The following is a 27,216-nucleotide window of genomic DNA, read 5'->3' as shown; positions in this document are numbered from 1 at the left end:
ACATCCAATCACTGCCAGCAGGGCCTCCCATCTCCACATTTAATCACCGCCTGAGACCCAGTCGGCCCTCCTGCAGCCGCGGCTCCACCTCCAGCGTGTCCCGTTCACTGCTGGTCAGTGATCGGGCAGCCCACATCCCCCCTACCTGGCGACTGAGTGTCACTCTCAGAAGTGGTGTCTTCTCTAACACTGTGTCCCCATCACTGTGGGCAGCAGTGATCGGGACACGCAGTGCAGCACAGTCTACACTGGAAACAGACGCTCAGCAGATGATCCCCTGCGGCGGAAGTGAAAGCCGGCCGTTATGACGCTGCGCCTGTAGGGGAGCCGATCTGTGTGGGTGGACTAAAGAGTTTGTGTGTCTGTGGGGAGGATAGCTTGCTGTGTGTATGAGGAAAGGTGACCTACGCTGTATGTGAGGAGGCAGGGCGGTTTGAGGGGAGCTGAGTAAGGGGGGATTGGGTCTGTGTGAGGACAGGACATCTTTCTGATGGGGTACTGTGTGAGGGTGGTACACTGTATGTGTGTTTCAAGGGAACTGACTGTAATGGGTGACAGCACTGTGTGTGTGTGTGTGTGTGTGTGTGTGTGTGTGTGTGTGTGTGTGTGTGTGTGTGTGTTTTTTTGGGGGGAAGTGAGGAAGGGATAGCTATAATAGGGTAGATAGCTGTGTGTGTGGGGGGAGGTTCTGTGTGTCTGTATTAGGGGCAAAGGATGCCAAGATAGTGCTGGAGCCATCTAAGGGGGAGAGGAGCTAGGTGGCACGAAAATTAGGGGGATCAGTGAGTGAGCCCCATCCCGTTTTGTCACCTAAGGAGGTCCACTGACCAGTCAGGAGGGAGCGGGCAGAGGGTAGATAAGGAGCAGCAGGAAGGGGGAGAAGCTTTGTGATGGGGGATTGTGTGAGGGTGGTGCGCTGTATGTGTGTTTCTGGGGAGCTAAGGGGGGGGGAGTGTGTGTGTGAGGAAGGGATAGCTATAATAGGGTAGATAGCTATGTGGGAGTGGGGGTCGTGGGGGGCACCGAACTCTAACTTGCCTCCGGGCAATGGGAATAAACTTACGACACTGGAGCCGGGGCTTTGCCCCCTTCTGGCTGTGGCTGAGGAGCTGTGTGCACTGTGCAGTAGTGCGCTCCGGGGTCACTATGTGTGTGGCAGCTGTGTGCACTGTGCAGTAGTGCGCTCCGGGTCACTGTGTGTGTGGCAGCTGTGTGCACTGTGCAGTAGCGCGCTCTGGGTCACTGTTTGTGTGGATGCTCTATCTGATTCTGCAGGACATGGAGTGAGAGGACTCGGGGCAGGCAGCATGAATGCCAGGCTCAGGGAGAATTGGCGGAAGTCTCTACTGCTGCATTCGCACCATCTGGTGTCAGTGGAACAGCTGAAGGTGCTGGGGCCCTGGGGGTGCATTCACCAGGTGAGACATTGTAGCAGGCAGTGGTTCCATAATTATCCTGACAGTGTTCTAATTGTTATTTAGGGACATTTTGCATATTAGCATTGTGACAACACAGCTGGCGCGTTGTGTCACACAGTGGTAAAAGACACGCAGCTACTTCCCTAGCCCTGGTCTGACCCATGGACTACACTAATTGTTGATCTGTATTTGGCTATGTAGTAGGCAATATTGTATTATATTGTATGATGTTATTGTTACAAGGGTACAGTTATGTTTTCGATGTATATATATGAATGTATTGGTTATTGGGTTATAGTTTGTCAAATAATGTTCCCCCCATATGACTACGCAGATAACCTGTGTGTTTGCTGTTGTGTAGATACAGCCAGTCTCAGATGTCAGGCCATACACCCCCTCATTCTTCCCCACACAATGGATTCCAGGCCACACAATCAGATTAAGTAAGGTTACTTTAGTTAACATCTATTGTGGCCTAGGGGACATGCCTGGACATGTGAAAATAGGTTTGCTCTGAAACTGTCTGGGGGTGTCGCCTTATTGTAGGAAAGACAAAGGTTTGATAATAGCAAAGAGGGGACGTGAGAGAGAAGTTGGGAGAGTAGCAGAAGACTGACTAAGAAGTAATGTTCTGTCAGGAGTTCCAGGAGGGATTGTCGTGTAGAATTGGATCACAGAAGTGTGCTGAGCTGTTTATAACCCATTCTGTTCAATAAACCACTGTTGGTTTTTCATGTACCACCGTGACTGAGTGATTTTGAACCCAATATCCTCACATTTGGCGGCAGCAGTGGGATCACTCAAGACACCAGGAGAAAGGAATAAACCACAGCAGGCAATGGATTCTGCCCCGCTATGCTACCGATACAGCAAGAAGGATCAACTACAGGACCTCTGTCGAACAAGACGGATTGAGTTTAATGCATCGGACACCAGAGCAGTCTTAATGGCAAAGCTAGCTGAATGGGACCAAGAACACCCTGGGCAGGAGGATGATGAGGACTGCATCCCAGAGCAGGCCGAGGGTCAAGGAACCACTGGAACCGCTACAACAGGCCCTGCACTGGTCGTTGGAAGTACAGATCAGTTGCGGGAGTTGCTGGCAGCACTAGGGCAAGGAGCATCAGTACTGGGAGCCGCATTGGGGGCGCAGACCGGTATAACCGCCCCGGCAGTGGCGGTAAGGCAGACCTCCCGGCTGAGGTATAATGAGGTCCCACCTTTTGATGAGGTCAGTTCGGATATTGATACTCATTTGCAGATGTTTGAATCTGTTATGATAATGCATGGAATTGAGGCAGCAGAGTGGCCTCGATATTTGGTACCCAGTCTGAGAGGGCGGGCACTGGAGGCATTCCATGCCCTGAGACCAGAGCAGATCCTGGTATATGAGTAGGTACGGAGTGTGCTGCTTGCCAGATATGCGGTGACCGCTGAATCGTATCGCATAAAGTTTCGGTCTATGGCGCGGAAAGGAGATGCCTCATTTATAGAGTTCAATAACTTGTTGCGGAGGAACTGTGATAAGTGGCTGGCTGTGAAGAAGGCCCTTACTGTAGCAGACATTAAAAATGCTTTTATTTTGGAGCAGCTGCTAAACAAGATGCCTCCAGAGATCAGGGAGTGGGTGGCAGATCGGAACCCTACCACTCCGGAAAAAGCAGCACACATAGCAGATGAGTTCACAGCTAACAGGCCTCGGTGGAGAGGTGACAATACAGAGGAGAGGACAACCCTCCGATGGCCCCAGCAGGATCGTGAGCTACCATTTTTCCCCCACCGGCCAGCCCCAATACATACCCCAGCTTCCCTAGCCAGAAATTCAAGGTCTCGGGGACCAGCATCACCTGCAAGCCGACGCTGCTACAACTGTGACCAGGTGGGGCATTTACTTTGTGACTGTACACGGGTAAGACGGCCATTCCCAGGTACCCAATCTGCCATGTCGCGGGTGGCTGTGTGCCACGAATCATTTGGAACGGGCGAGGTGGACTACTTTCCTGATGCGCCAGAGGCGGAGGAAGTAGCATACCAAGTAGAGGTGGTAGCAGCTATTGGGAAATCCACCCCGGATAATATGAAGACCCACCTACAACCTGTAAAAGTTAATGGGAAGGAGCTGCAAGGGTTGAGAGACTCTGGAGCTTCTATCACCCTTATACGGCCAGAATTAATTCCCCCCTGCCAGATACTGAAGAAAAGGAAAGTTAAAATTTCCATGGCAGGAGGGCAGATCACTGTAATACCTATGGCAAGGGTACACCAGGACTGGGGCCTGGACTCTGGAGAGGTAAATGTTGGACTTTTGCATGGATTACCCACTCACGTCATTCTTGGCAATGATCTGAGTGCTGGATTGGCTAGTTACTTTGTGGGAGCTATCACCAGAAGCCAAGCACAGGCATTGGAGACAGTGCATGAGGACCCTCTCATGCCAGCACCAGGAGTCTCTGTGGAAGTGACAGCCACAAACCCTGAACCGTTGGCGGTGAGTAACCCTGTACCAGACTTGCCTGACTGTGATGAGAATCTGGGGGAAGTAGATAGGGTAGCCTTTAGGGAAGCCCAACGGACCGACCCCTCCCTAGCTAGCCTCCGCAGGGCAGCGGGACGAACAGATTGGGGGCCTCAGGAGGATCGCATTATGTGGGAGGAGGGGAGACTGTACCGGGTGCCAGCAAAAGCAGACCCATTAGAGCCCGGGGTCCTAAGAAAACAGTTGATTGTTCCACAGCAGTACCGTGCCCGGTTGCTGGCCCTTGCCCATGACATTCCCTTAGCAGGCCACTTGGGGGTTCGGAAAACCCGTGCCCGGCTGCTGCGACATTTCTTCTGGTCTGGGGTTAACCAGGAGGTAAAACAGTATAGAGAGTCATGTGAGGTCTGCCAACGCCTCGGGTGACCCCCACGCCGGGTTCCCCTACAACCCATGCCTGTCATAAGTGAGCCATTTAAGAGAGTGGCCATGGACATTGTGGGGCCTTTTAAGAAACCGAGCCGAACAGGAAAGAGATACATACTGACTGTAGTTGATTACGCGACTAGATACCCTGAGGCAGTGGCACTGGCATCCATAGATGCTGAACATATCGCCCAGGCTCTTATGGATATTTTTAGTCACGTAGGATTTCCCCAAGAAGTAGTTACTGATCAGGGTACGCAATTTCAAGGGGAATTGCTGCAGACAGTATGGGACAACTTTGGGGTCCATCCCTTACGCACCACCCCTTATCACCTCCAGACTAATGGTCTCTGTGAGAGATTCAATTCGACCCTAAAGCAGTTGCTGCGGGCATTTGCTGAATCGGAGGGGGGAGACTGGGAGAAGTCCTTGCAACAGCTATTATTCGCGTACCGCGAAGTGCCGCAGGATTCAACCGGATTTTCTCCTTTTGAGTTACTATATGCCCGAAGGGTAATGGGACCACTTGACCTAGTCAGGGAAAGCTGGGAAGGGTCATTTCAGGAAACTGAGATTCCCATCTTGGAATATGTAGTCCAAATGAAGGAGAAACTGCACAGGCTGATGCAGCTTGCGCATGACCACACCCTGGGCGCGCAGGAAAGACAGTGCCGGTACTATAACCAATGAGCGCAGGACAGGGAACTAGAGGTTGGACAGAAAGTGATGGTGCTAGTACCTGCCCGAAAGCATAAGTTACAGGCGACCTGGGCAGGGCCTTATACTGTAGTGGATCGGCAGGGACGGGTATATTACATTATTGCCCTAGACCAAACAGGGAAGCGGGTGGGTACCTACCACATAAATAGGTTAAAGAAATATGTCACCAGGGAGATAGGGGCGGTGGCAATCTGTTGCCCACCTATTGATGACCCAGAGACCGACCCCATCCCTGACATTCTAGCAGCCACCAAGAGCGACCTAGGAGTGGAGGCAGTGCCCATAGGCTCGCAATTAACCGAAACCCAGGCCCTACAGATGAGGGAGGTATTGGAGGTAGAGAGGCCACAATTCACAAGCAGGCCAGGGCGCACTCATGTAGTGGCCCATCATGTCAATACCAGGGAGGCTCGGCCCACTAGGCAACCCGCTTATCGGGTGAACCCCAGGGTGATTGATATGATCAAAAGGGAGGTCGATGAAATGCTGGCGCTTGGTGTTATTGTACCGTCCCATAGTCCCTGGGCCGCCAGCGTAGTCCTAGTGCCCAAGAAAGATGGCAGTACCCGCTTCTGCGTGGACTATAGGAGGCTGAACGAGGTGACAGTGACAGACGCATACCCCATGCCCCGGGTAGATGAGTTGTTAGACAGGTTGGGAATGGCACGCTATGTATCCACTCTGGATCTTAGCAAAGGATACTGGCAGATACCCCTTACCAGGGAGGCACAGGAGAGGTCTGCATTCAGCACCCCATTTGGCCTCTTTGAATTTACTGCCATGCCCTTTGGGATGAAGAATGCCCCAGCCACCTTTCAGCGTACCATAGATCACCTACTGACAGGGTGTCAGGACTTTGCCCAGGCATACCTTGATGACATAGCCATTTTTAGTCAGACATGGGAGGAGCATCTGCAGCATGTGGCCCAGGTGTTGGCACGGATCAGCAAGGCAGGGTTAACAATCAAACCTGACAAATGTCAGATGGGGATGGCAGAGGTATTGTACCTCGGGCATAGGGTTGGCGGAGGCCATATTCGTCCAGAGCCAGCTAAAATTGAGGCCATCCTGAAATGGCCTCGGCCCACTAACCAAAAACAGGTACGTGCCTTCCTTGGAACAGCAGGGTACTACCGTAAATTTGTGCCCCAGTACAGCACCATTGCCAAACCCCTGACTGACCTAATGACAAAAAAGTACACCCGACAAATTGACTGGAGCCCAGAGTGTGAGCAGGCTTTTTCCCAGCTGAAGGACATTTTGGCCCAATCCCCAGTGTTAGCAGCCCCCGACTTCCACCGGCGGTTCATTGTGCAAACAGATGCCTCAGGTTGTGGAATAGGAGCTGTGTTGAGCCAAGTAGGGGAGGATGGTTGTGAACACCCAGTTGCCTTTCTCTCCCGAAAACTTCTGGACCGTGAGATAGCCTATGCCACTATTGAAAAGGAGTGCCTGGCCATAGTCTGGGCACTCAAGAAAATGCAGGCATATGTGTACGGGCGCGAGTTCTCAGTGGTAACAGACCACAGTCCCCTTAGTTGGTTACAGCGCACTGCCGGAGACAATGGACGACTGCTGAGATGGAGCTTAGCCCTACAACTATACAATTTCTCTATCTCTCACAAAAAGGGCAGAGATCACGGGAACGCAGATGGCCTGTCCCGTCAGCAGGAACCAGACCAAGCGCCGAGCAAGCCCAGGAAATCCCTCGCTACAAATACCCAGGGTACAGGAGAATACCATTACTCTCAGCAAGCTTAAGCCACCCAGGACACCGGGCTTGGAAGTAGAGGGAGGAAATGTGACAACACAGCCGGCGCGTTGTGTCACACAGTGGTAAAAGACACGCAGCTACTTCCCTAGCCCTGGTCTGACCCATGGACTACACTAATTGTTGATCTGTATTTGGCTATGTAGTAGGCAATATTGTATTATATTGTATGATGTTATTGTTACAAGGGTACAGTTATGTTTTCGATGTATATATATGAATGTATTGGTTATTGGGTTATAGTTTGTCAAATAATGTTCCCCCCATATGACTACGCAGATAACCTGTGTGTTTGCTGTTGTGTAGATACAGCCAGTCTCAGATGTCAGGCCATACACCCCCTCATTCTTCCCCACACAATGGATTCCAGGCCACACAATCAGATTAAGTAAGGTTACTTTAGTTAACATCTATTGTGGCCTAGGGGACATGCCTGGACATGTGAAAATAGGTTTGCTCTGAAACTGTCTGGGGGTGTCGCCTTATTGTAGGAAAGACAAAGGTTTGATAATAGCAAAGAGGGGACGTGAGAGAGAAGTTGGGAGAGTAGCAGAAGACTGACTAAGAAGTAATGTTCTGTCAGGAGTTCCAGGAGGGATTGTCGTGTAGAATTGGATCACAGAAGTGTGCTGAGCTGTTTATAACCCATTCTGTTCAATAAACCACTGTTGGTTTTTCATGTACCACCGTGACTGAGTGATTTTGAACCCAATATCCTCACAAGCATATTTGGCCCATCACCCAGCGTCTGCCCCAACTCGCTCTGTCCCGCCTTCCCCCCTATCCCTGCTCTGTCATGGCTCCATCCCCACCGCTCTGTCTGGTACCCCTACCTCGGGTCCCTTACCCCATTCTCAACAGCTGGCCCTCCCCTTTTAGGTCTGTCCCATATCCATCGCAATTGGAGCAGCTGGAGCGTACGCCCAAGCTTCATCTGTGCACGCATAGAGGAGACGTGACACTGTCACCCACTGCCTCTCTGTCTCCCACTATCTCTCTCTATCACCCTCTCTATCCCCATCACCCTTTCCTGTCACCTCCTGCCTCTCCGTCTCCTCCTATATCTACTTGTCACCTCACTCCACTGTCACCGACGGCCTCTCCCCGTTATCCTCTATGTCACCCACACCCTGGCGTCACCCAATGCCTCTCACTATCACAATCTCCTGTCACCCTCTGCTTCTCCCCTGCATCACAATCTCCCCATCACCCACTCTCCTGGCACTCTCTGTCTCCACAAGGCATCACCCTCTACCTCTGGTTTTCTATTGCCAGTTACTACGGCAATAGAAAACTACCTTTCACCGTGATTTACTGGTATAATTACAAAGCAGTGTACTTTTAACCCCCACATTTACCCCCTCGCTACCTCCAGCATTACCTCTGTACTGTCTGCCCTTAACCCACTCCTTGCCCCCAATACTGCCCCAGCTGCAACCTACCACTATCCCCAGTACTGCCTCCAGTACCTACCTACACTTACACCCTTTGTATCCCCAGTACTGCCCCAGCTGCTGTCTTTCCTTACCCTCTCCTGCATGCCCTTATCTCCCTCTACCCCAACTGCTACCCACTCACAGCACTTCTCAAACTGTTGCCTGCTCTTACCTCCTCACTACCCCCAGCACTGCCTGCCCTTAACCCTCTCCCTGCCCCAAGTGTTCCCTGCTTCAACCCCTAGCTCTACCCCAACTGCTGCCTTCCCCCAGCACTGCCTATAATGCATAAATTGTGATGGGACCCAGAACCCGTGTAGTAGGACCCCAATTTCTTAAAGTGAGGAGTCCCTGGGACCCACAACTTTTTTTCGTTCAGCGCGATCACTGCACCCCATGCCCCTCATATCACTAGCCATATCCCTTGTTGCCGCGCACAATTAGGCCCTTTGTAAATTTCAGCTCCAGGCTTATGTGGATCTTAATCTGGCACTGCCTGTGCTAATGCAGACTGGCCTCGGCAGTAGCTACGCTGACACCATGTTTCTCTATATACATGATCACAGCTGACGTAGATACACACCCCAAATACGTCAATGACGCGCTTGCATTTGTGCTGCCTCTCCCCATTACTACCCCAAAAATGGTCCCTTCCTGTCAATCATTCTACAATAAAAATCTTAGTATGAGTGGGATCGCAAAAGCACCTTAACACGTGCCCAGTCTGCCAATAATCACTCACTTGCATGAACATCGAACATTGCATACAAACATGATTTTGGCCCACAAACGTATATACTCTGCATTTGCTCAGTAACAGTGGAAAAAATATGTAAGTTTCTTGCCTGGATCCTTTCAACTTCTAGGAAAGTTGCAGTCTGGAATGCCTTTTCCCAATGAATGAGTTCAGTCTCCAATTCCACAGAAAAGTACAAGTCCTCACCAGACTCCGATTGAACACCAAAGCAGTGTTTCCGCCGGTCCAGAAGATCACTGTCCTGATGAAAACCTGAAGTTATACAACCTGACATACATCAAGTAGTATTTCTTACATTTTCCTCCTTTGTAATACACTATATGTACTGTACATTATAGTAATAAAATACAACCATAACAGGACACATCTCTTGAGAATGTTTTGAATATTTAGATAATGAAGAATGATTTGCGAGAATTGCAAATAATTATTTCAGAAATGCTTTCTCTATTACTATTTCGCAAATATTTCATATATATTCTATTCAGCTAAATTACAGTTAATTTATTGATGTTACTGCTGTGTGCACTTTGTACTTTCATAAAATATATATAGTATTAAAGCCACTCTTACAAGCATCTCAGAGGAAGCAAGCCAAATTTAGTCTATCAGTCTATACAGTTTGTATTGCTCATATCATCAGCTATTGTGGACACTATGGGCCTGATCGCAGCAGCAATATTTTGCTTTTATTGTCAAAACCATTGCCCTCATTCTGAGTTGATTGGTAGCTGCTTTCGGACGCAGCGTGGCGATTAGGTGAAAAAGCGGCATTTCTGCGCATGCGTACGGACTGCAGTACGCATGCGCGAAGTACTTTCACACAAAACTATGCAGTTTTACACAAGTTTGAGCGACGCTTTTCTGTTGCTCTGTTGATCGATGAGTGATTGACAGGAAGTGGGTGTTTCTGGGTGGTAACTGCCCGTTTTCCGGGAGTGTGCTAAAAAATGCAGGCGTGTCAGGTAAAAACGCAGGCATGCCTGGGGAAACGGGGGAGTGGCTGGCCGAACGCTGGGCGTGTTTGTGACGTCAAACCAGGAACTAAACTGTCTGCAGTGATCGCTAGGTAGGAGTAGGTTTTGAGCTGCTCAGAAACTGCATGAATATTTTTTCGAGCAGTTCTGCTAACCTTTCGTTCGCACTTCTGCTAAGCTAAGATACACTCCCAGAGGGCGGCGGCCTAGCGTTTGCACTGCTGCTAAAAGCAGCTAGCGAGCGATCAACTCAGAATGAGGGCCCATGTGCACTGCAGGAAGGGGGGTTGCAGATATAACATGTGCAGAGAGAGTTAAATTTGGGTGGGGTGTGTAAAACTGAAATCTAAATTGTAGTGTAAAAATAAGCAGCCAGTATTTATTCTGCACGGAAACAAAATAACCTCTATAATAATCTGCCCCCCTGCAGTGCACATGGTTTTGCCCATTGGCTAACAAATTTGCTGCTTCGATCAGATCTGAATTAGGCCCAAGGTTTTGCCCATTAGAGAAATAATTTGCTGCTGTGATCAGGTCTGAATTAGGCCCTATATTAGAGTTAAAACTCAAATTTGTGATAAGGCCACATAGATCTGGACCTAGGGCAGAGTAAGGATGCAGGGGCAACACTCAGCCACAGGGAGAATTGGAACTGAAATATATTAATCTTTCTTTTAATCTATTGTATGTTCTCCCTGAATTAGTGAAGAATTCCTCCAGATGCGCTGGTTTCCTCCCACTGTTTGAAAACATGCTGTAGATTCAGATTACTGTTATTGATTTGTGTGGTAGAAAATTTAGGATATACTGTACGCCTTACCTTAAAAATTTTACACATTATTTCATACACAGTAAATTTTTTCTCTGCTCGCATCCAGTCCCACGTCGTTACCTTAGATATAAAAAGAGAATTTAGGTACTATTATAAGTGCGTATGTTTGTTTGTAAAAACGTACAATTTGCACAGCACTTACTGGTGGTGAGTTGAATTTATAAAGTGATGAGCCTCTTAGCGCCAGAAACTTTGGTGTGTACATATGGTCTTGAAGATTGTCTTGCTCCCGCTCCTCAACCCAGCCCATGTATATTATCTAGCAGGGGGAAAAATATTTAGAAGTGATTTTTACACCTATAAAGTGTAAACAAAAGGGTAAAAAAACAAGTAATCATTTAATTTGAAAGTTAGAAATTGCAAATACCTAAACATTTTTATGTGGACAATCAAACAGCTGCATTTCTTGGTAACATTTAAAAAAAAAAGTTAAAATTGCTTCAATAAAGAAATGTATAATGCATTGATTGAACAATGGATTCAGCTATGCACTGGAGCTGTTATATGGACTAGTATTCTAGCATATACATTTTGTTCTCTAGAATCGGGTGACTAATTGACCTACAGTAAGTTCCAGTATGGTTAAGAGCACACAGACATTCATTATTCTATTTTTAATAGAGAGGAGAGACTGATGCTCACACAGAGACCTTTCATATCTATAGAGAGATCAGAGTGCGGAGGTGATTTGAAACGTTGGATGACAGAATAAGGACGGGAGAAAGTAGAACATGCTCTCGTTTCCCGTGTCTGCTCCAACATGTACCTTACTACAGTATCTCTTCATAGATCAATTATTACATGAGCTTCCATCATTCCTTTCACCTGGTAAAAATAGAACAATGGAGAAAAATAATTCATACATACCCCTTTAATATCGCACAAAAAATAACCCAGTATCGACCTGGCATATTGCCGGGTCGACATGGATCAGTGTGCGGTGTGAAAGCGACAAGTCCGAAAAGTCAGAATTCCCGGGTTGCCTGACCCAGTAATTCCACCCTGGTTATGAGCAGTGTTATTCCAGGGTTGAATACTGGGTCAGTGGCTGCGTAAACGTATTCCCGGGTCGATGCGACCTGGGACCCGTTTACTACATAGGGAGAGGCGGCGTGGAGATGAACTGATCTCCCAGCGCTGCCTCCACCTCCACCCCCGCTGATGGCTCCGCCCATCTCTGCTATGGCATCCGACTCGGCATACTGCTGGGTCGGACAGCTAGCGAAAGGGGTAGGCGAGTCTCCAATGCCACATCCCACCCGGGAAGGACCCGTTTCCAATTCCCGGGTGGGATCTGGCATTGGAGATCTGAAAGGGGTATAAAGCTCCTGTGTATGAGCTTCAACACTAAAAAATTCCAATATATATATGTTTCTTGTTACTCGGTCAAAGTACAGGAAAATTATGTTGAAATTTACAATTGTTATCCATTCTCCAAAATCTCTAAAACCAGCAACATCAGTGCAGTTCAGGCAGTACCTAGCTCATCTCCATAGACTAACTTCCACTAGGTTCTCCTATACCCCTTTTGCATCGCCAACATAAGTCGGGTTTTTGCTGGGTTGTTGCTGGGTCGTCCCGCGTTGAGGTGCAGTGTGAAAGCGCCAAGGTGAATAACTTGGGTCGAGCAACCCGGCATTTCAACCCGGGTTAAAAGAAGGGTTAAACACGGGTCGGACCCAGGTCGTTGTGCAGTGTGAAAGCCTCTGACCAAGGATATTCAACCTGGGTCTCGGAAAAAGGTGCTGATTGGCTGTTTATGTGTCTGCTCAGAGCAGTCCCCAGCCCCTCCTTTTATTTCCTTTGAAACCTCATCAATGTGAGCAAGAAAACTCAATTTTGAATCACATCGCAGTGTTTAACATGGGTGACTCGGGTTCAATGTGAAAGGCACCAACACGGGAATAACCTGGGTTGAAACTGCAATGTGCAAGGGTCTGAGGCTGCTCGGACCTGGGTTGGACCCTAGTTCAAAACCCAGGTCCGACCTGAGTTAGCGATCTGAAAGCGGATAAGATTATGGGAAAGGGTGGAGCTAATAGTTGGATAGCATAAACATGGAAATAGACAAAGTGGAACAAAGGAGCTGATTATACTGTTGTTGCACTATTAGAGAACATCAAGACTAAACCTACATGTGTAGTATGCACAATGTAATGAAATATTGGACTCTGTGGTTATTACTGGTTGCGCTATATGTTTTGGTGTCACATCTACAACAGAAAAGCTTAAAGTAAGAAATTCTAAACAATCAGAATTTTAATGCAAACTAACTGTTAAGCATGATGTTGACTTGCAATCCTGGTTTTTAAGGCATCTTAGGGGTATATTTTCTAAAGTGCAGGTTTATAGAAGTGGAGATGTTGCCCAAAGCAACTAACCAGATTCTACTTATCATATATCTAGCACTTTCTAGAAAATGATGGCTAGAATGTAATTAGTTGCTTACATCTGCACTTCTATAAACCTGCACTTTAGTAAATATATCCCTTAGTGTGAAGAAACATAAACCATCATGTAAGCATACATTAGAAAGAAAATCAACAAAAAGAGCAAAACCACACATTCATTAGTTATCTTTAATCATTAATAAAATATATGTAAATCCAAGAAAAATGCACATGAAAACCATAGTTACATTAGTACATATAAAAACAAAAAACATAGATACATTAGTAATGTAAAATAAGATATTCGCACTTCAGTACACTGATATACTGTATACTATATATGGAGAAAGAAAAAAAAACTGTTAAAAAAACCTGTTTAAAGAGCGACGAGCTGACACTATTAGTGTAGTAGTTAGAAAGGGATTTAAAAGGTGGCAAGCTAAATATTCATTTGTTTTGCAGTTCTTACCACTTTATTCATGTTTGAAGCTCTTTTACTGATTATTTCTGGAGAACTGGATGTGCTGTGCTATCAAACAGTCCTGTACTTATGGAACCATTGATGGGGCACAATGATGAAAGCTCTAGCGAAACCTGTACTTCCCCAACCTTATCCTCTTGGCATGTGGGAGTCAGTAGGACTACTTCCCTTAGCAGCTGCTGTCTGGATTGTGGGGGTCATTCCGAGTTGATCTCATGCTGACGATTTTAACAGTGCAGCGATCAGGTAAAAAAATGGCAAAACTGCGTATGCACCGCAATGCGCACGTGCATCGTACGGGTACAAACAGCATCGTTGCTGTGCAATGCTTCTAGCGGGTTCACTACGATATGCCGGCGGTCGGGCTCCCGGCGACCAGCATACCGGCACCGGGAGCCCGACCGCCGGCTTACCGACAGTGTGGCAAGCGCAAATGAGCCCCTTGCGGGCTCGCTGCGCTCGCCACGCTACGGGCGCGGTGGCGCGCTACTATTTTATTCTCCCTCCAGGGGGGTCGTGGACCCCCGCGAGGGAGAATAAATGTCGGTATGCCGGCTGTCGGGATCCCGGCGCCAGTATACTGTGCGCCGGGATCCCGTCAGTTGGCATACTGAAGACAACCCCTTCTAGCAATGAATCCATTCGCACAGCCGATCGCAAGGAGATTGACAGGAAGAGGGCGTCTATGGGTGTCAACTGACCGTTTTTTGGGAGTGGTAGGGAAAATGCAGGCGTGTCCAGGCATTTGGAGGACGGGTGTCTGACGTTAATTCCGGGACCTTAGTCGCTAGGATCATCGCACAGGATAAGTAACTTCAGGGCTGGTCTTGTTTTGCATAAAATGTGTTTGTACCGCTCGGCTGCACATGCGATCGCACACTCGCAACGCGAAAATACACTCCCCCGTGGGCAGCGACTATGCGTTAGCAGGCTGCTAAAAGTAAACGATCGAACAACTCGGAATGAGGGCCTTAGGGCCTAATTCAAGGGTGATTGCAAAACAACATTTTCCTGCAGTTGGCAAAATCATGTGCACTGCAGGTGGGGCAGATAACATGTGCAGAGAAAGTTAGATTTGGGTGAGTTATTTTGTTTCTGTGCAGGGTAAATACTGGCTGCTTTATTTTTACACTGCAATTAGATTTCAGTTTGAACACATCCCGCCCAAATCTAACTCTCTCTGCACACAGGAGACACACAGTCTCAGGAATGTGTTGAAAGTGTAAGGGGCATTCCTGGGCGGTGATAGGAAGGTGGCTTAGTAGACACACAAAGGTGGTTAGTTTTATTGGTGTGTTGTGAGATTGTCATGGTATGTCAAAGGAATTGTATGGAGAGGTGCTCAACTGCCCGCATTACTTCCTGCTTTGTCCCCAGAGCTGCGCTACTGCACATGCACCAAAGACCATCAGCACATAACCAAGCCAAAGATGTGGGGGAGGTATCCTTATGATTCCTCTGCAGTTCTGCATATATGGCAGTACGGGGCAGTACTGTGTATTGGTACAAAATTGCTTGCAGCCACTGCTCTGCTGTGTGTGAGGGGAGGAGAGCGCTGCCCCTAAGCATTCAGTCCAGTCTCCTTCAGTGTTGATGTGTAACTCTAATGTGGCGCCAGTTCATTAGCCAATCAGAGCTAATGGACTGGCACCTGCAGCTCCTGATTGGCTACCGGACCATGAGCTTTGAATGGCTCATGAACCGGCGCATGATTGGAGATACACACCACTGGTGGAGACCGGACTGAACTCTGAAGGGTAGGAGAGCCGCACACTGCGCTCTCCTCCCCTCACACACAGCAGGCAGCAGTGTATGTGTAACTGGCACTGTGGGGCAGTGGGGGCATATGTGTAACTGGCACTGTGGGGCAGTGGGGGCATATGTGTTACTGGCACTGTGGGGCAGTGGGGTCATATGTGTAACTGGCACTATGGGGCAGATGGGGCATGTGTGTAACTAGCACTGTGGGGCAGTGAGGGCATATGTCTAAGTTGCACTGTAGGGGCATATCTGTCACTGTGGGGCATATGTGTAAGTGGCACTGTAGGGGTATATATGGTACTGTGGGGGCATATGTGTATCTGGCACTGGGGGTATATGAGTATTTGGCACTGTGGGGCATATGTGTATATGGCACTGTGGGGGCATATGTGTATATGGCACTGTGGGGGCATATGTGTATCTGGCACTGTGGAGACATATTTTATTTGGCACTGTGGGGGCATATGTGTATCTGGCAAAGTCAAGGCTTATGTGTATATGGCACTGTGGGGCATAATTGTTTCTGGCATGCATATCTGGCACTGTGGGGGCATATGTGCATCTGGCACTGTGGAGGCATATGTGTATTTGGCACTGTCGGGGCATATGTGTATCTGGCACTGCACTACTTGGGGGATATGTGTATCAGGCACTATTGGGGGCATATGTGTATCACGCCCCCATTTTCATTGGCCACACCCATACACAGTACCACTAAGACATTTTTTCTACTTGCACCACTGTCCCTCTCCCAAAAGATTTTGCAATAGGCAGCCCATAATCTACATTAGGTTAATTCCATCTGCAGATGACTTTAGCAACCGGGACCAAGCTTAGGAATATGTTGCATTCCAGAACTTGATAACTCCGGCAGTTCAGAAGCCCCCGTACAAATTTACAGGGATTGTGGCTGCTGTCAGGAATGGGAGGACCATGGCAGACATTGGAGATACCTGTTGCAGTCCCTCCTTGTTACATCTTGGGGATAGTAACAAGTAACAAAATTTCCGGATATCCCCTCAAAACGGGTGTTTTGCTGCAAATCAGGGCCGTCTTTTTGTATGGGCTCAATAGGCTCTTGCCCAAGGGCCCAAGATGTCTAAGGGCCCTAGGCTGATAGCTGAGGGTCCCCTCTTTCCAGGGGTACCAGATTTTTGAAAATCGGCCCTAAGGAACCTGAGATATCCAATTTCAAAGCAGTGGTCCCCATACGAGCCTGTTAATTGCTCTTCCCAGCCAGATACTGTATCTTGGGTTCTATCTGATTTAAAGTTTTTCTTAGGATAAACTACAAAGGCTGGGACTCTCCCCTTTCGGTGGACACTGGCAGCTTGTCTGTACTATGCCCAGAACCAGAGATATCAACATTCCAGCAGCTGGTCCCTGCTCCAGCTCCACATGCCTAATATGCAGTTTTATATTTTCATTGGTTGATTGCTCTGCCTCCTGAGCTCTGATCCCCAAGTCCCCAGCACCTCCTGAAAGGTGGGACTAACAAGTTTTCAATCCCATTGAAGGCAAAGAAATCTATTGCCAGGAACTGGAGATATCTGCAGTCAAGCAAGCAGTCCTCCCACCAGAAAATGATAAATATTAAGCCCACTCCACTATCCACCCCTCCCCTGTGTATTAAACCATGCCCTGCCACTCTGTAAGTCATGTACTGGGGCACTTTCATTCAGCCCAATGCCCCTTCTACAGTTTAAAGAAAAAATGGGGACTATATCAACTGCGCACAATAACCAATGATCTCTATAATGTCTCTAAACATTAAGAAGTGGGTCAGTTCAAAGATTGTTGGGTCTTCTTAAGACTTCCTTCTCTTATTCAAATGGGTTGGAGTCCTCTTAGCAGACTTGTTCCAATGTCCCTCAAAAGGAAGAAGACAGGAGAGTGATATCGTGTAGTACGTCCCAGATTCAAAAAGGGGAAGTTGCTCTAGGATTTCATAGTTTAACGAATAAATTTCGTACCGTACTCACGTCTAGAGGGAAGTTTTTTCCACATATAAAGGTTTCTTTATAGGTCCAGACTACTCCTGGCCGAGCAGATGGATGATCCAGACTTCTTTCGGTTTCTCCCCAAGCGATGACCCAAGGCGGAAAATAAGGGAGAAAGTAGTCGAATTAATAGACCACAATTGTAGTCTATTATCTCATTTGAAATTTAAAGACGGAGGAGTTAGCCAGCTTACCGTACTTACACTAAACATGTGTATAAAGGCACATAAAGGTATCTTTAACTGTGATTAATTGCCTGACCATTCACTCAGTGTTGAGAATATCAATGGGTAAGCGTACCCCACTTACGGTCTTCCACTTGTTGTCTCTCACGTAGCGGTTTCTTTCTCCACCTCCTTCTCAGAAGGTGGAATTCCACCCTTGGATGCGCCCAATCTCGGTATAATAAAATATATATCAGGGATGGAGGTGTAGTTAAAAAAACTTTATTATACAAAAAAGGTTTCTTAAAATGAACACAACAGTAGTGTCAATCCTAATAGACCGCCCAGAAGATGTTAAACACAATCAAAAAGGATGAGATAGATCCGGATTATCTCACCTAAATAACGGTGATCTGGAAGGTCCTTGAATGGTGTATAGCCCTCACACCAATGCGTTTCGACCAAAGGTCTTTGTCAAGGTGTGTAAGGAGGGCTACTGAGTACCTATTTATACTCTAAAACCGGATATCCTCTTATTGTGGGAGGAGTTACTGAGTTTTCCATCTCTAACAAAAAATACACACAGCCTATACAAATTGCAGTGTATAATACATACAAATGGCTTATATTGCTTAGGCTCTTTGAAACATCTTTTTTATGGTGATACATAGCTAAAAATAGCTAAAAATAGCGCTATGCGTTCCACCTGCCGATGGTGGAACGCACAGCTTCCGCCGGAAGTGCGTTATCTTCCGGGAGGGGGCGCGCGACGTGCGTTCCACCCTGTCCTTTTGGAACGCACTGTCGCTGTTGTAAGCGTCACTGAGAAGTGACGAGCCGCCAGCCGTACAACCAGGAAGTGGCGTACAGGCGTGCGTTCCACCTGGTCGTCGTAGAACGCATATACGGAAGTCGCGGCTTCCGTGGTTAATACCTGGACATCCCTAGGTTATTCCGGAACGCTAATGTGTAAACTAAAAAGGGGCACATCAAAAGAGGAGGGAAACCTCCTGAAAAGTGGTATATCCTCATTAAAATAATAATTAATAAAATCTAATAGAAACACTATTAGTAATAAAACAGAACCACTATTAGTATTAAAACAGAAAAATAGAGACATCTTAGGGGGAATGTTCAAAAAGTAAGAAATAAAAAATAAAAAATAAAAGTGGTGTACTCACACTTGTAGTAATAGCAATTATAGAACAGTGCATTAAATTAGTGCAGCAATCACAGTACCTACTAAACAATACATCAAATTTATGCAACCTCCTAAGCTATAAAGAATATTATTCAAGCCTAGATTGATAGGTAGGGGTCTTAAAACACAACCTGAAGGAAGAAGGTTACTTGTTGCATATGGTACTAGTATTAGTCCTGGTGGGAAAACACAATGGGTGAGAAAAAGGGGGGGGGGTTTACATGGGGGACGGAATTGTGGGTGCCTAATAATCAGGCCATAGATCCTCCTTCTTTCTATAAGAACCATTTTATTTCGAAGTCAAGGTTCATACCTCTGGGTTGTAAAGTCCCCAAATTAAAAATGGTCCTCATCTCTGCCCTTGCCAATCTCTCCTCAGTATCCGAACTTCTCCAATTATTTGAAGCTAATTGTATCCCGCAAAAAAAGGCAATTTCAGATGTTTTGCACATATGTTCCTTTTTAAAATGTGATGAAATTCCGTGTGTTTCAACCCCTTTTTTGATGTTTCTGAGATGTTCGCTCATCCTTTCTTTTAATTTTCGCGTTGTTCTTCCGACATATTGTTTGTCGCAAGTACATTGAACCAGATATACAACGTTTTTGCTGTCACAAGTGATAAAATCCTTGATCTGAAACACTTTCTTGTTGGATGACGATGTGTATTGAGTGATAGTAGAGTTTTTACTCTTACAGTTCCTACACATCTGACACATGCCGCATCTGTAGAATCCCTTTGACCGGACAGTTCTCAGTAGTTTTGGGATTCTACAGATGCGGCATGTGTCAGATGTGTAGGAACTGTAAGAGTAAAAACTCTACTATCACTCAATACACATCGTCATCCAACAAGAAAGTGTTTCAGATCAAGGATTTTATCACTTGTGACAGCAAAAACGTTGTATATCTGGTTCAATGTACTTGCGACTTCGAAATCAAATGGTTCTTATAGAAAGAAGGAGGATCTATGGCCTGATTATTAGGCACCCACAATTCCGTCCCCCATGTAAACCCCCCCCTTTTTCTCACCCATTGTGTTTTCCCACCAGGACTAATACTAGTACCATATGCAACAAGTAACCTTCTTCCTTCAGGTTGTGTTTTAAGACCCCTACCTATCAATCTAGGCTTGAATAATATTCTTTATAGCTTAGGAGGTTGCATAAATTTGATGTATTGTTTAGTAGGTACTGTGATTGCTGCACTAATTTAATGCACTGTTCTATAATTGCTATTACTACAAGTGTGAGTACACCACTTTTATTTTTTATTTTTTATTTCTTACTTTTTGAACATTCCCCCTAAGATGTCTCTATTTTTCTGTTTTAATACTAATAGTGGTTCTGTTTTATTACTAATAGTGTTTCTATTAGATTTTATTAATTATTATTTTAATGAGGATATACCACTTTTCAGGAGGTTTCCCTCCTCTTTTGATGTGCCCCTTTTTAGTTTACACATTAGCGTTCCGGAATAACCTAGGGATGTCCAGGTATTAACCACGGAAGCCGCGACTTCCGTATATGCGTTCCACGACGACCAGGTGGAACGCACGCCTGTACGCCACTTCCTGGTTGTACGGCTGGCGGCTCGTCACTTCTCAGTGACGCTTACAACAGCGACAGTGCGTTCCAAAAGGACAGGGTGGAACGCACGTCGCGCGCCCCCTCCCGGAAGATAACGCACTTCCGGCGGAAGCTGTGCGTTCCACCATCGGCAGGTGGAACGCATAGCGCTATTTTTAGCTATGTATCACCATAAAAAAGATGTTTCAAAGAGCCTAAGCCATATAAGCCATTTGTATGTATTATACACTGCAATTTGTATAGGCTGTGTGTATTTTTTGTTAGAGATGGAAAACTCAGTAACTCCTCCCACAATAAGAGGATATCCGGTTTTAGAGTATAAATAGGTACTCAGTAGCCCTCCTTACACACCTTGACAAAGACCTTTGGTCGAAACGCGTTGGTGTGAGGGCTATACACCATTCAAGGACCTTCCAGATCACCGTTATTTAGGTGAGATAATCCGGATCTATCTCATCCTTTTTGATTGTGTTTAACATCTTCTGGGCGGTCTATTAGGATTGACACTACTGTTGTGTTCATTTTAAGAAACCTTTTTTGTATAATAAAGTTTTTTTAACTACACCTCCATCCCTGATATATATTTTATTATACCGAGATTGGGCGCATCCAAGGGTGGAATTCCACCTTCTGAGAAGGAAGTGGAGAAAGAAACCGCTACGTGAGAGACAACAAGTGGAAGACCGTAAGTGGGGTACGCTTACCCATTGATATTCTCAACACTGAGTGAATGGTCAGGCAATTAATCACAGTTAAAGATACCTTTATGTGCCTTTATACACATGTTTAGTGTAAGTACGGTAAGCTGGCTAACTCCTCCGTCTATAAATTTCAAATGAGATAATAGACTACAATTGTGGTCTATTAATTCGACTACTTTCTCCCTTATTTTCCGCCTTGGGTCATCGCTTGGGGAGAAACCGAAAGAAGTCTGGATCATCCATCTGCTCGGCCAGGAGTAGTCTGGACCTATAAAGAAACCTTTATATGTGGAAAAAACTTCCCTCTAGACGTGAGTACGGTACGAAATTTATTCGTTAAACTATGAAATCCTAGAACAACTTCCCCTTTTTGAATCTGGGACGTACTACACGATATCGCTCTCCTGTCTTCTTCCTTTTGAGGGACATTGGAACAAGTCTGCTAAGAGGACTCCAACCCATTTGAATAAGAGAAGGAAGTCTTAAGAAGACCCAACAATCTTTGAACTGACCCACTTCTTAATGTTTAGAGACATTATAGAGATCATTGGTTATTGTGCGCAGTTGATGTAGTCCCCATTTTTTCTTTAGGTCCATTTGTATGGTGTTGAGTGACACCTTGGTACTACGCAACTGCAGCCATTGAGCGCAGTGGTTTACTATTTTTTGCTTTCTTTGTCCTTCTACAGTTTAGTATTCTCCCTCCCGCCCCATCACCCATCATCTTTGCACTAAAAGAATAAATTAGCAGAAAGTACTGCTCCAGATCCAACATGCTGAGCGAAAGATAGAACACCCCCTACCGCCTGCGAGACATCAAAGTTGCCCCTGATAGCACCTCCCACCCCTTCCACTCCAGGATGGGTAGGGGCCCAACTGCATTGCTTTGCCCAGGGGCCTACACTGCTGTTAAGATGGCCCTGCTGCAAATATACTTTAATAAATAGACCTTTATACTGCAGGTGAAATATTTGTAGAAAGACATGGTCATATAATCATTCTACTATTGTTCTTTTTGGCAAAAATTGACCACATTATGATACATCTTTTGCTGCTTATGAATTTTTATGTGATATTAGCTCACATTCAAAGGCTTAGAACTCTGTATACGATTTGAACAATACAGTACATAGAGTACACTGTCATTTTGAACATTTTAGAGCCATGTTTTATGCGATTGACAGCAGCCGTTTTACATTGAAAAAAATGTAGTAACTAATAACAGGTTTCTATTATTTTATTTTTTAAATAAAGAACTTTGCACAAACAGCTGTAACATTTTACTCTAGTTAATCCATACACAAAGTTCATTTCATTTGTTTCTGTACTTAACCCAAGGTAAAACTTCCCATATTTTATTGCTTAGCAACCTGTTCTTTACTTTGCCACAGCTAAAGGGAAAATCAACAATAGCTTTAAAACATAATGCTTTTTCCTGAAAAAAAGACATAATTGCAGAGGAAGATAGAGAAAATTCATCGCAGAAAAGTGCACAGTGTACTCTATATTGACTTGTAAAAATAATGGGTGTCTTGATGCTAAACGATTTGACAGTGGACCCTCGGTCCAACTATAATTACTGTGCAAAATAATTTGAGCACTGACGGAAATAAACCACAATGTCTGTTATTAATCATCTTTTAGCGTGGACTTTAAAAGAAAAATAATAATTCAAGTTACATTTCAAGTAGTGGTTGACTTTTCATTTAGAATTTATTATGTGTGTGGCAAATCCAGTAATAGATGACTGCTCACACACATCTTACTCAGCATGCTGTTTACTCAGGATTGTTAGGATAGCACAGATAGCATTAGATATTGTTCCAGCAATACACCATCAAATAGCTTTCCCTCGTAACCCTGTCACTGACTAGACACAGTGGTTTCCTCTCTGGTCACCAGCTAACTAATTGGCGTCGGTCACCATGCCCCCAACACAAGAGCAGTTACTTATACCTCCTCCTAAACCCTCACTAGCTTATCTGTTACACCCATGTGATCCACCTGTGTGGCTGTGCTCAGCTGTATGTGCAGGGATATGTGAGGAATTAGCCCTCCTACAGAAAGCATTAGTCTCTTTTATAAGACACTTGAACAAATTACACTGTTTTTCACACATCCCTCCCTTTAGCTTCACCAACCTAGGTGATGTGGATATTGGGGGTCATTCCGAGTTGATCGCTCGCTAGCAGTTTTTAGCAGCCGTGCAAATGCATTGTCGCCGCCCACCTGGGAGTGTATTTTGGTTTTGCAGAAGTGCGAACGCCTGTGCAGCAGAGCGCCTACAAAAACATTTTGTGCAAAACAAGACCAGCCCTGGACTTACTCTTCATATGCGTTGATTCTAACGTTGGAGGGTTGGCTTTTGACATCACACACCTGCCCAGCATCCGCCCAGACACGCCTGCGTTTTTCCTGGCATGCCTGCGTTTTTCCAAACACTCCCTGAAAACAGTCAGTTGACACCCAGAAACGCCCCCTTCCTGTCAATCTTCTTGCATTGTGCCATGCGACTTAAAGCTTCGATAAAACCTGTGCAAAACTACAAAGGTCTTTGTACCTGTACGTCGCACGTGCGCATTGCGGTGCATACACATCCGCAGAAATGTAGATTTTTAGCCTGAACCCTGCGCTGCGAACAACGGCAGCTAGCGATCAACTCGGAATGACCCCCATTGTCTATGGCAAATTACTCATTTTGCCAAATACCCCTTATCTTTGCCAACTTAGGTGAAGCAAGAGCACACATTTACAGGACAGTGTCTGCACCAGTCATCGCTATAGGGGTAGAGGCCGCTCGTAGGTGTCACCAGCTGAGTGAAGACCTCAAAGCACCGAATTCTGACAGGAGCTAGGTAATGCACTCTAACATTATATACAGCAAATGTCTCCTGTCACAGTTTATCAGACAGCACTACACACAGGGCCTAATTCAATAAGGATAGCAAATTCTGCTAATTTGTGCCATTTTAGCACATGAGGTATTCACTGGCACTGCGTGTCTCCACACTAAGGAGGTAATTCAGAGTTGATCACAGCAGCAAATTTGTTAGCAGCTGGGCAAAACTATGTGCAATGCAGGGGGGCAGATATAACGTGCAGAGAGAGTTAGATTTGGGTGGGGTGTGTTCAAACTGAAATCTAAATTACAGTGTAAAAATAAAGCAGCCAGTATTTGCTCTGCACATACAGTAAACTGCTGCTGGTTGCATATTCTCCTCTGAAGCTGTTGGTAGCGATTGCTTTCTTCATTGACGGTGCATGTATTTTGTTGGTATATGTTAACATTGGGGGTAATTCCAAGTTGATCGCAGCAGGAATTCTGTTAGCAATTGGGCAAAACCATGTGCACTGCAGGGGAGGCAGATTTAACATTTGCCGAGAGAGTTAGATTTGGGTGTGGTGAGTTCAATCTGCAATCTAATTTGCAGTGTAAAAATAAAGCAGCCAGTATTTACCCTGCACAGAAACAAAATAACCCACCCAAATCTAACTCTCTCTGCACATGTTATATCTGCCCCCCCTGCAGTGCACATGGTTTTGCCCAACTGCTAAAAAATTTCCTGCTGCGATCAACTTGGAATGACCACCATTATTTTCTACTTTTTTCATATGTGATAAGGTATAGTGGGACTAATTCAGGTTGGATCGCAAATCGCAATCTTAACGGAATTATCACGATCACCCCACAGGCGCATGCGCAGTGCTTGTCCTGTGCATGCGCCCACATTTTTCGTGGGGGGCCACATAAAATGTGATCGCCTCTGCTTGTCAATCAGGCAGAGGCAGTCGCGGGGTGGGGCGGGGTGGCGGCAATGCTCCATTTCCAGGACAAAGATGGAGCGCTGTGGGGGTGGTGCGGTGCGAATAGGGGGCGGAGGCGGACAAACAAAGGGGTGTCGAGGATGTGATCATGATGGCTGCGTGACTTCACATGAGAAGAACGTGGTGGGCCTCCTGCGGGTGCAGCTAAGCTGTGGTGGCAGGAGGCTTCACTAATTTATATGATTTATACAATTTAGACGATGAAGCAGAAACTGAGCGGTGATCGCAATTTCTGCTTCAGGGGGGCATGCTGGGCAGCCTTGCCCTGTGATGGGTGGCCCCCAGCATGCTAGGAAAACGATTGTAAATTCTGCTAATTAGCAGAATTTGCAATCCTTACTGAATTATGCCCATTATATAAACTGTGGCAGTCCAGTCCGGATGCCAACCCGAGTGTTTGCAGGACAGGGCACAACAGTTTGGGTGCCCCAGGCCAAAACGACCTGGGTTTAGGACTGGAACAAGAGGTAGCCCCAGGGAGGTGTTGGGACACAGCAGGTTGTCATTCGGCCTTAGCACGGCCGATTGTGGGTCACTGGGGCTTGGATGGGAGAGAGAGAGAGTGGGCGGGCTCCCATCCATTTAAGTCCGGTTCAGGTTTTGGAGCAGACAATCCCAGCAATCAGGCACACCTGTTCGTTAGGGCAAGGGCCACAGGGCTCCTGATGCCAACAAGTGGCCAGTGGGTTAGAGACACAGAGCCTGACATTTGTGTACATACTGTTTGTGGACCAGTACCCTGTTAAGGTACCCTATATACTTGCCGTGATAAAGACCTGTTTGCTGTGCTATAGAAGTAAACAGACTGCTTTTCCCATACAACTGTGTCAGCGTCTTGTCCGGTTGGAAGATCGCTTGTTACACAACTGTAATATGTTTTTTTTTTTTTTAATCTACATCAAAACAAATAGTGAATGTGCTGTTTTTGCTATTATAACAAATATCTAAAAAAAAAATGTGAGTATGGGATGACTGGCACAACCATGGTGCACATGCTGCTGTGAAGTATTCCCCTTTTAAAGTGTCCACCCATTTTTACGCAGAACTTTTCAGAGCGTAATTCTAGTACATATATTTTACACAGCCACCTTATAGTGGGGATGATTCAGACCTGAACGCCGCCAAAGGGGGAGTTTAAGTTCATCGTGCAAGTGTGCGATCGCATGTATAGCTGAGCTGCAAAAATCCAGTGTGTGCAGTCTGTGCACAGCCCAGGACTTACTCCTACAGTGCGATGAGAACAGGCTGATCGGGGCCGGAGCGGACGTCAGACACCCTCCCTGAAAACGCTTGGGAATGCCTGCGTTTTTCCAGACACTCCCTGTAAAGTGTCATTTACCATCCACAAACAGCCTCATCCTGTCAATCACCTTGAGAATGCCCATGCAAATTAAATTTTCACACCATCCTGTCACTTGTCGGTGATGCCCGTTGTAGTTGGACAATGATCATGCGCATTGCCGTGCATACACATGCGCAGTCTATTGGTGATCACCCACTGTGCGAAAACGCACAGCAGCGATAAGGTCTGCATCAACCCCAGAATATTTTCTTAAGAAATGGCAGGCACAAAGAGTGTCAGTGGCTGCGGCATCACACATATCTGGATACTCCGGAGCTGGCTGCTGTGTGATCAGTTATATAGAACACAGATCTTGGATTATTTGACATTTTCATTTGCAAACCTTTGTGAATAGCATACATATGTTATATGACATACTGTACCTGCTGATTCACTGGAAAGTTTCTGTTAATTTTTTTTATCTGTGAAAAAAAAATACACAAGTGAGGGCTGCGATATACAATTAAAAAAATCTATAACATAAAAACCAGGTCTCTTTCAAGTCCAATAATTCTAATAAACCTAATATACTGTACAAGTGTACTAATTTAACAGACTTAGAGATACTAATAACATATTTTCCAAAGTTTCAGGAGCATAAAGAAAATGAAGGTTTTTATGTGGATTCCAGATGATAGATCGACAGTCAGTAGGTCGACAGACAATAGGTCAACCCTATAGGTCGAAATGCATTAGGTCAACAGGTAGAAAATGTCGACATGTAAAAGGTTGACAGTACTTAAGGTCGACAGGTCGACAGGTACAAAAGGTCAAAAGGTTCAAATGGTTGACATGACAATGCACGACACATGGTCAACGTAATTTTGGGTATTTTTTGAAACTTTTTCATGATTTACCATCCAGGTGGACTACAATTGTGAATACTGCAGTAACCTGTGCCAAGCGTAGCCCAAAGCGGTATAGTAATTGGGGTCACGTGCGTTAACACAGA

At 46.0% G+C, this 27,216-nt stretch overlaps 1 protein-coding gene across 1 annotated transcript in view; it reads right to left on the bottom strand.

Moving 5' to 3' along the window:
• SNTG1 (syntrophin gamma 1) overlaps positions 1–27,216 on the bottom strand; it is a 1,036,287-nt gene that overhangs the window by 95,537 nt on the left and 913,534 nt on the right. The window contains exons 16-19 of the mRNA XM_063923704.1: positions 26,648–26,686; positions 10,956–11,072; positions 10,802–10,873; positions 9,093–9,245 (exon numbers count right to left, since the gene is read on the bottom strand). Of these exons, the coding sequence (XP_063779774.1) occupies positions 9,093–9,245; positions 10,802–10,873; positions 10,956–11,072; positions 26,648–26,686 (381 nt within the window). The remainder of the gene's footprint in view (positions 1–9,092; positions 9,246–10,801; positions 10,874–10,955; positions 11,073–26,647; positions 26,687–27,216) is intronic.

Source organism: Pseudophryne corroboree, chromosome 5, assembly GCF_028390025.1.
Source record: "Pseudophryne corroboree isolate aPseCor3 chromosome 5, aPseCor3.hap2, whole genome shotgun sequence".
Taxonomy (NCBI): Eukaryota; Metazoa; Chordata; class Amphibia; order Anura; family Myobatrachidae; genus Pseudophryne; species Pseudophryne corroboree.
Note: the sequence above shows the minus strand (reverse complement) of the source record. Positions and strands in the feature narration are given on the sequence as shown.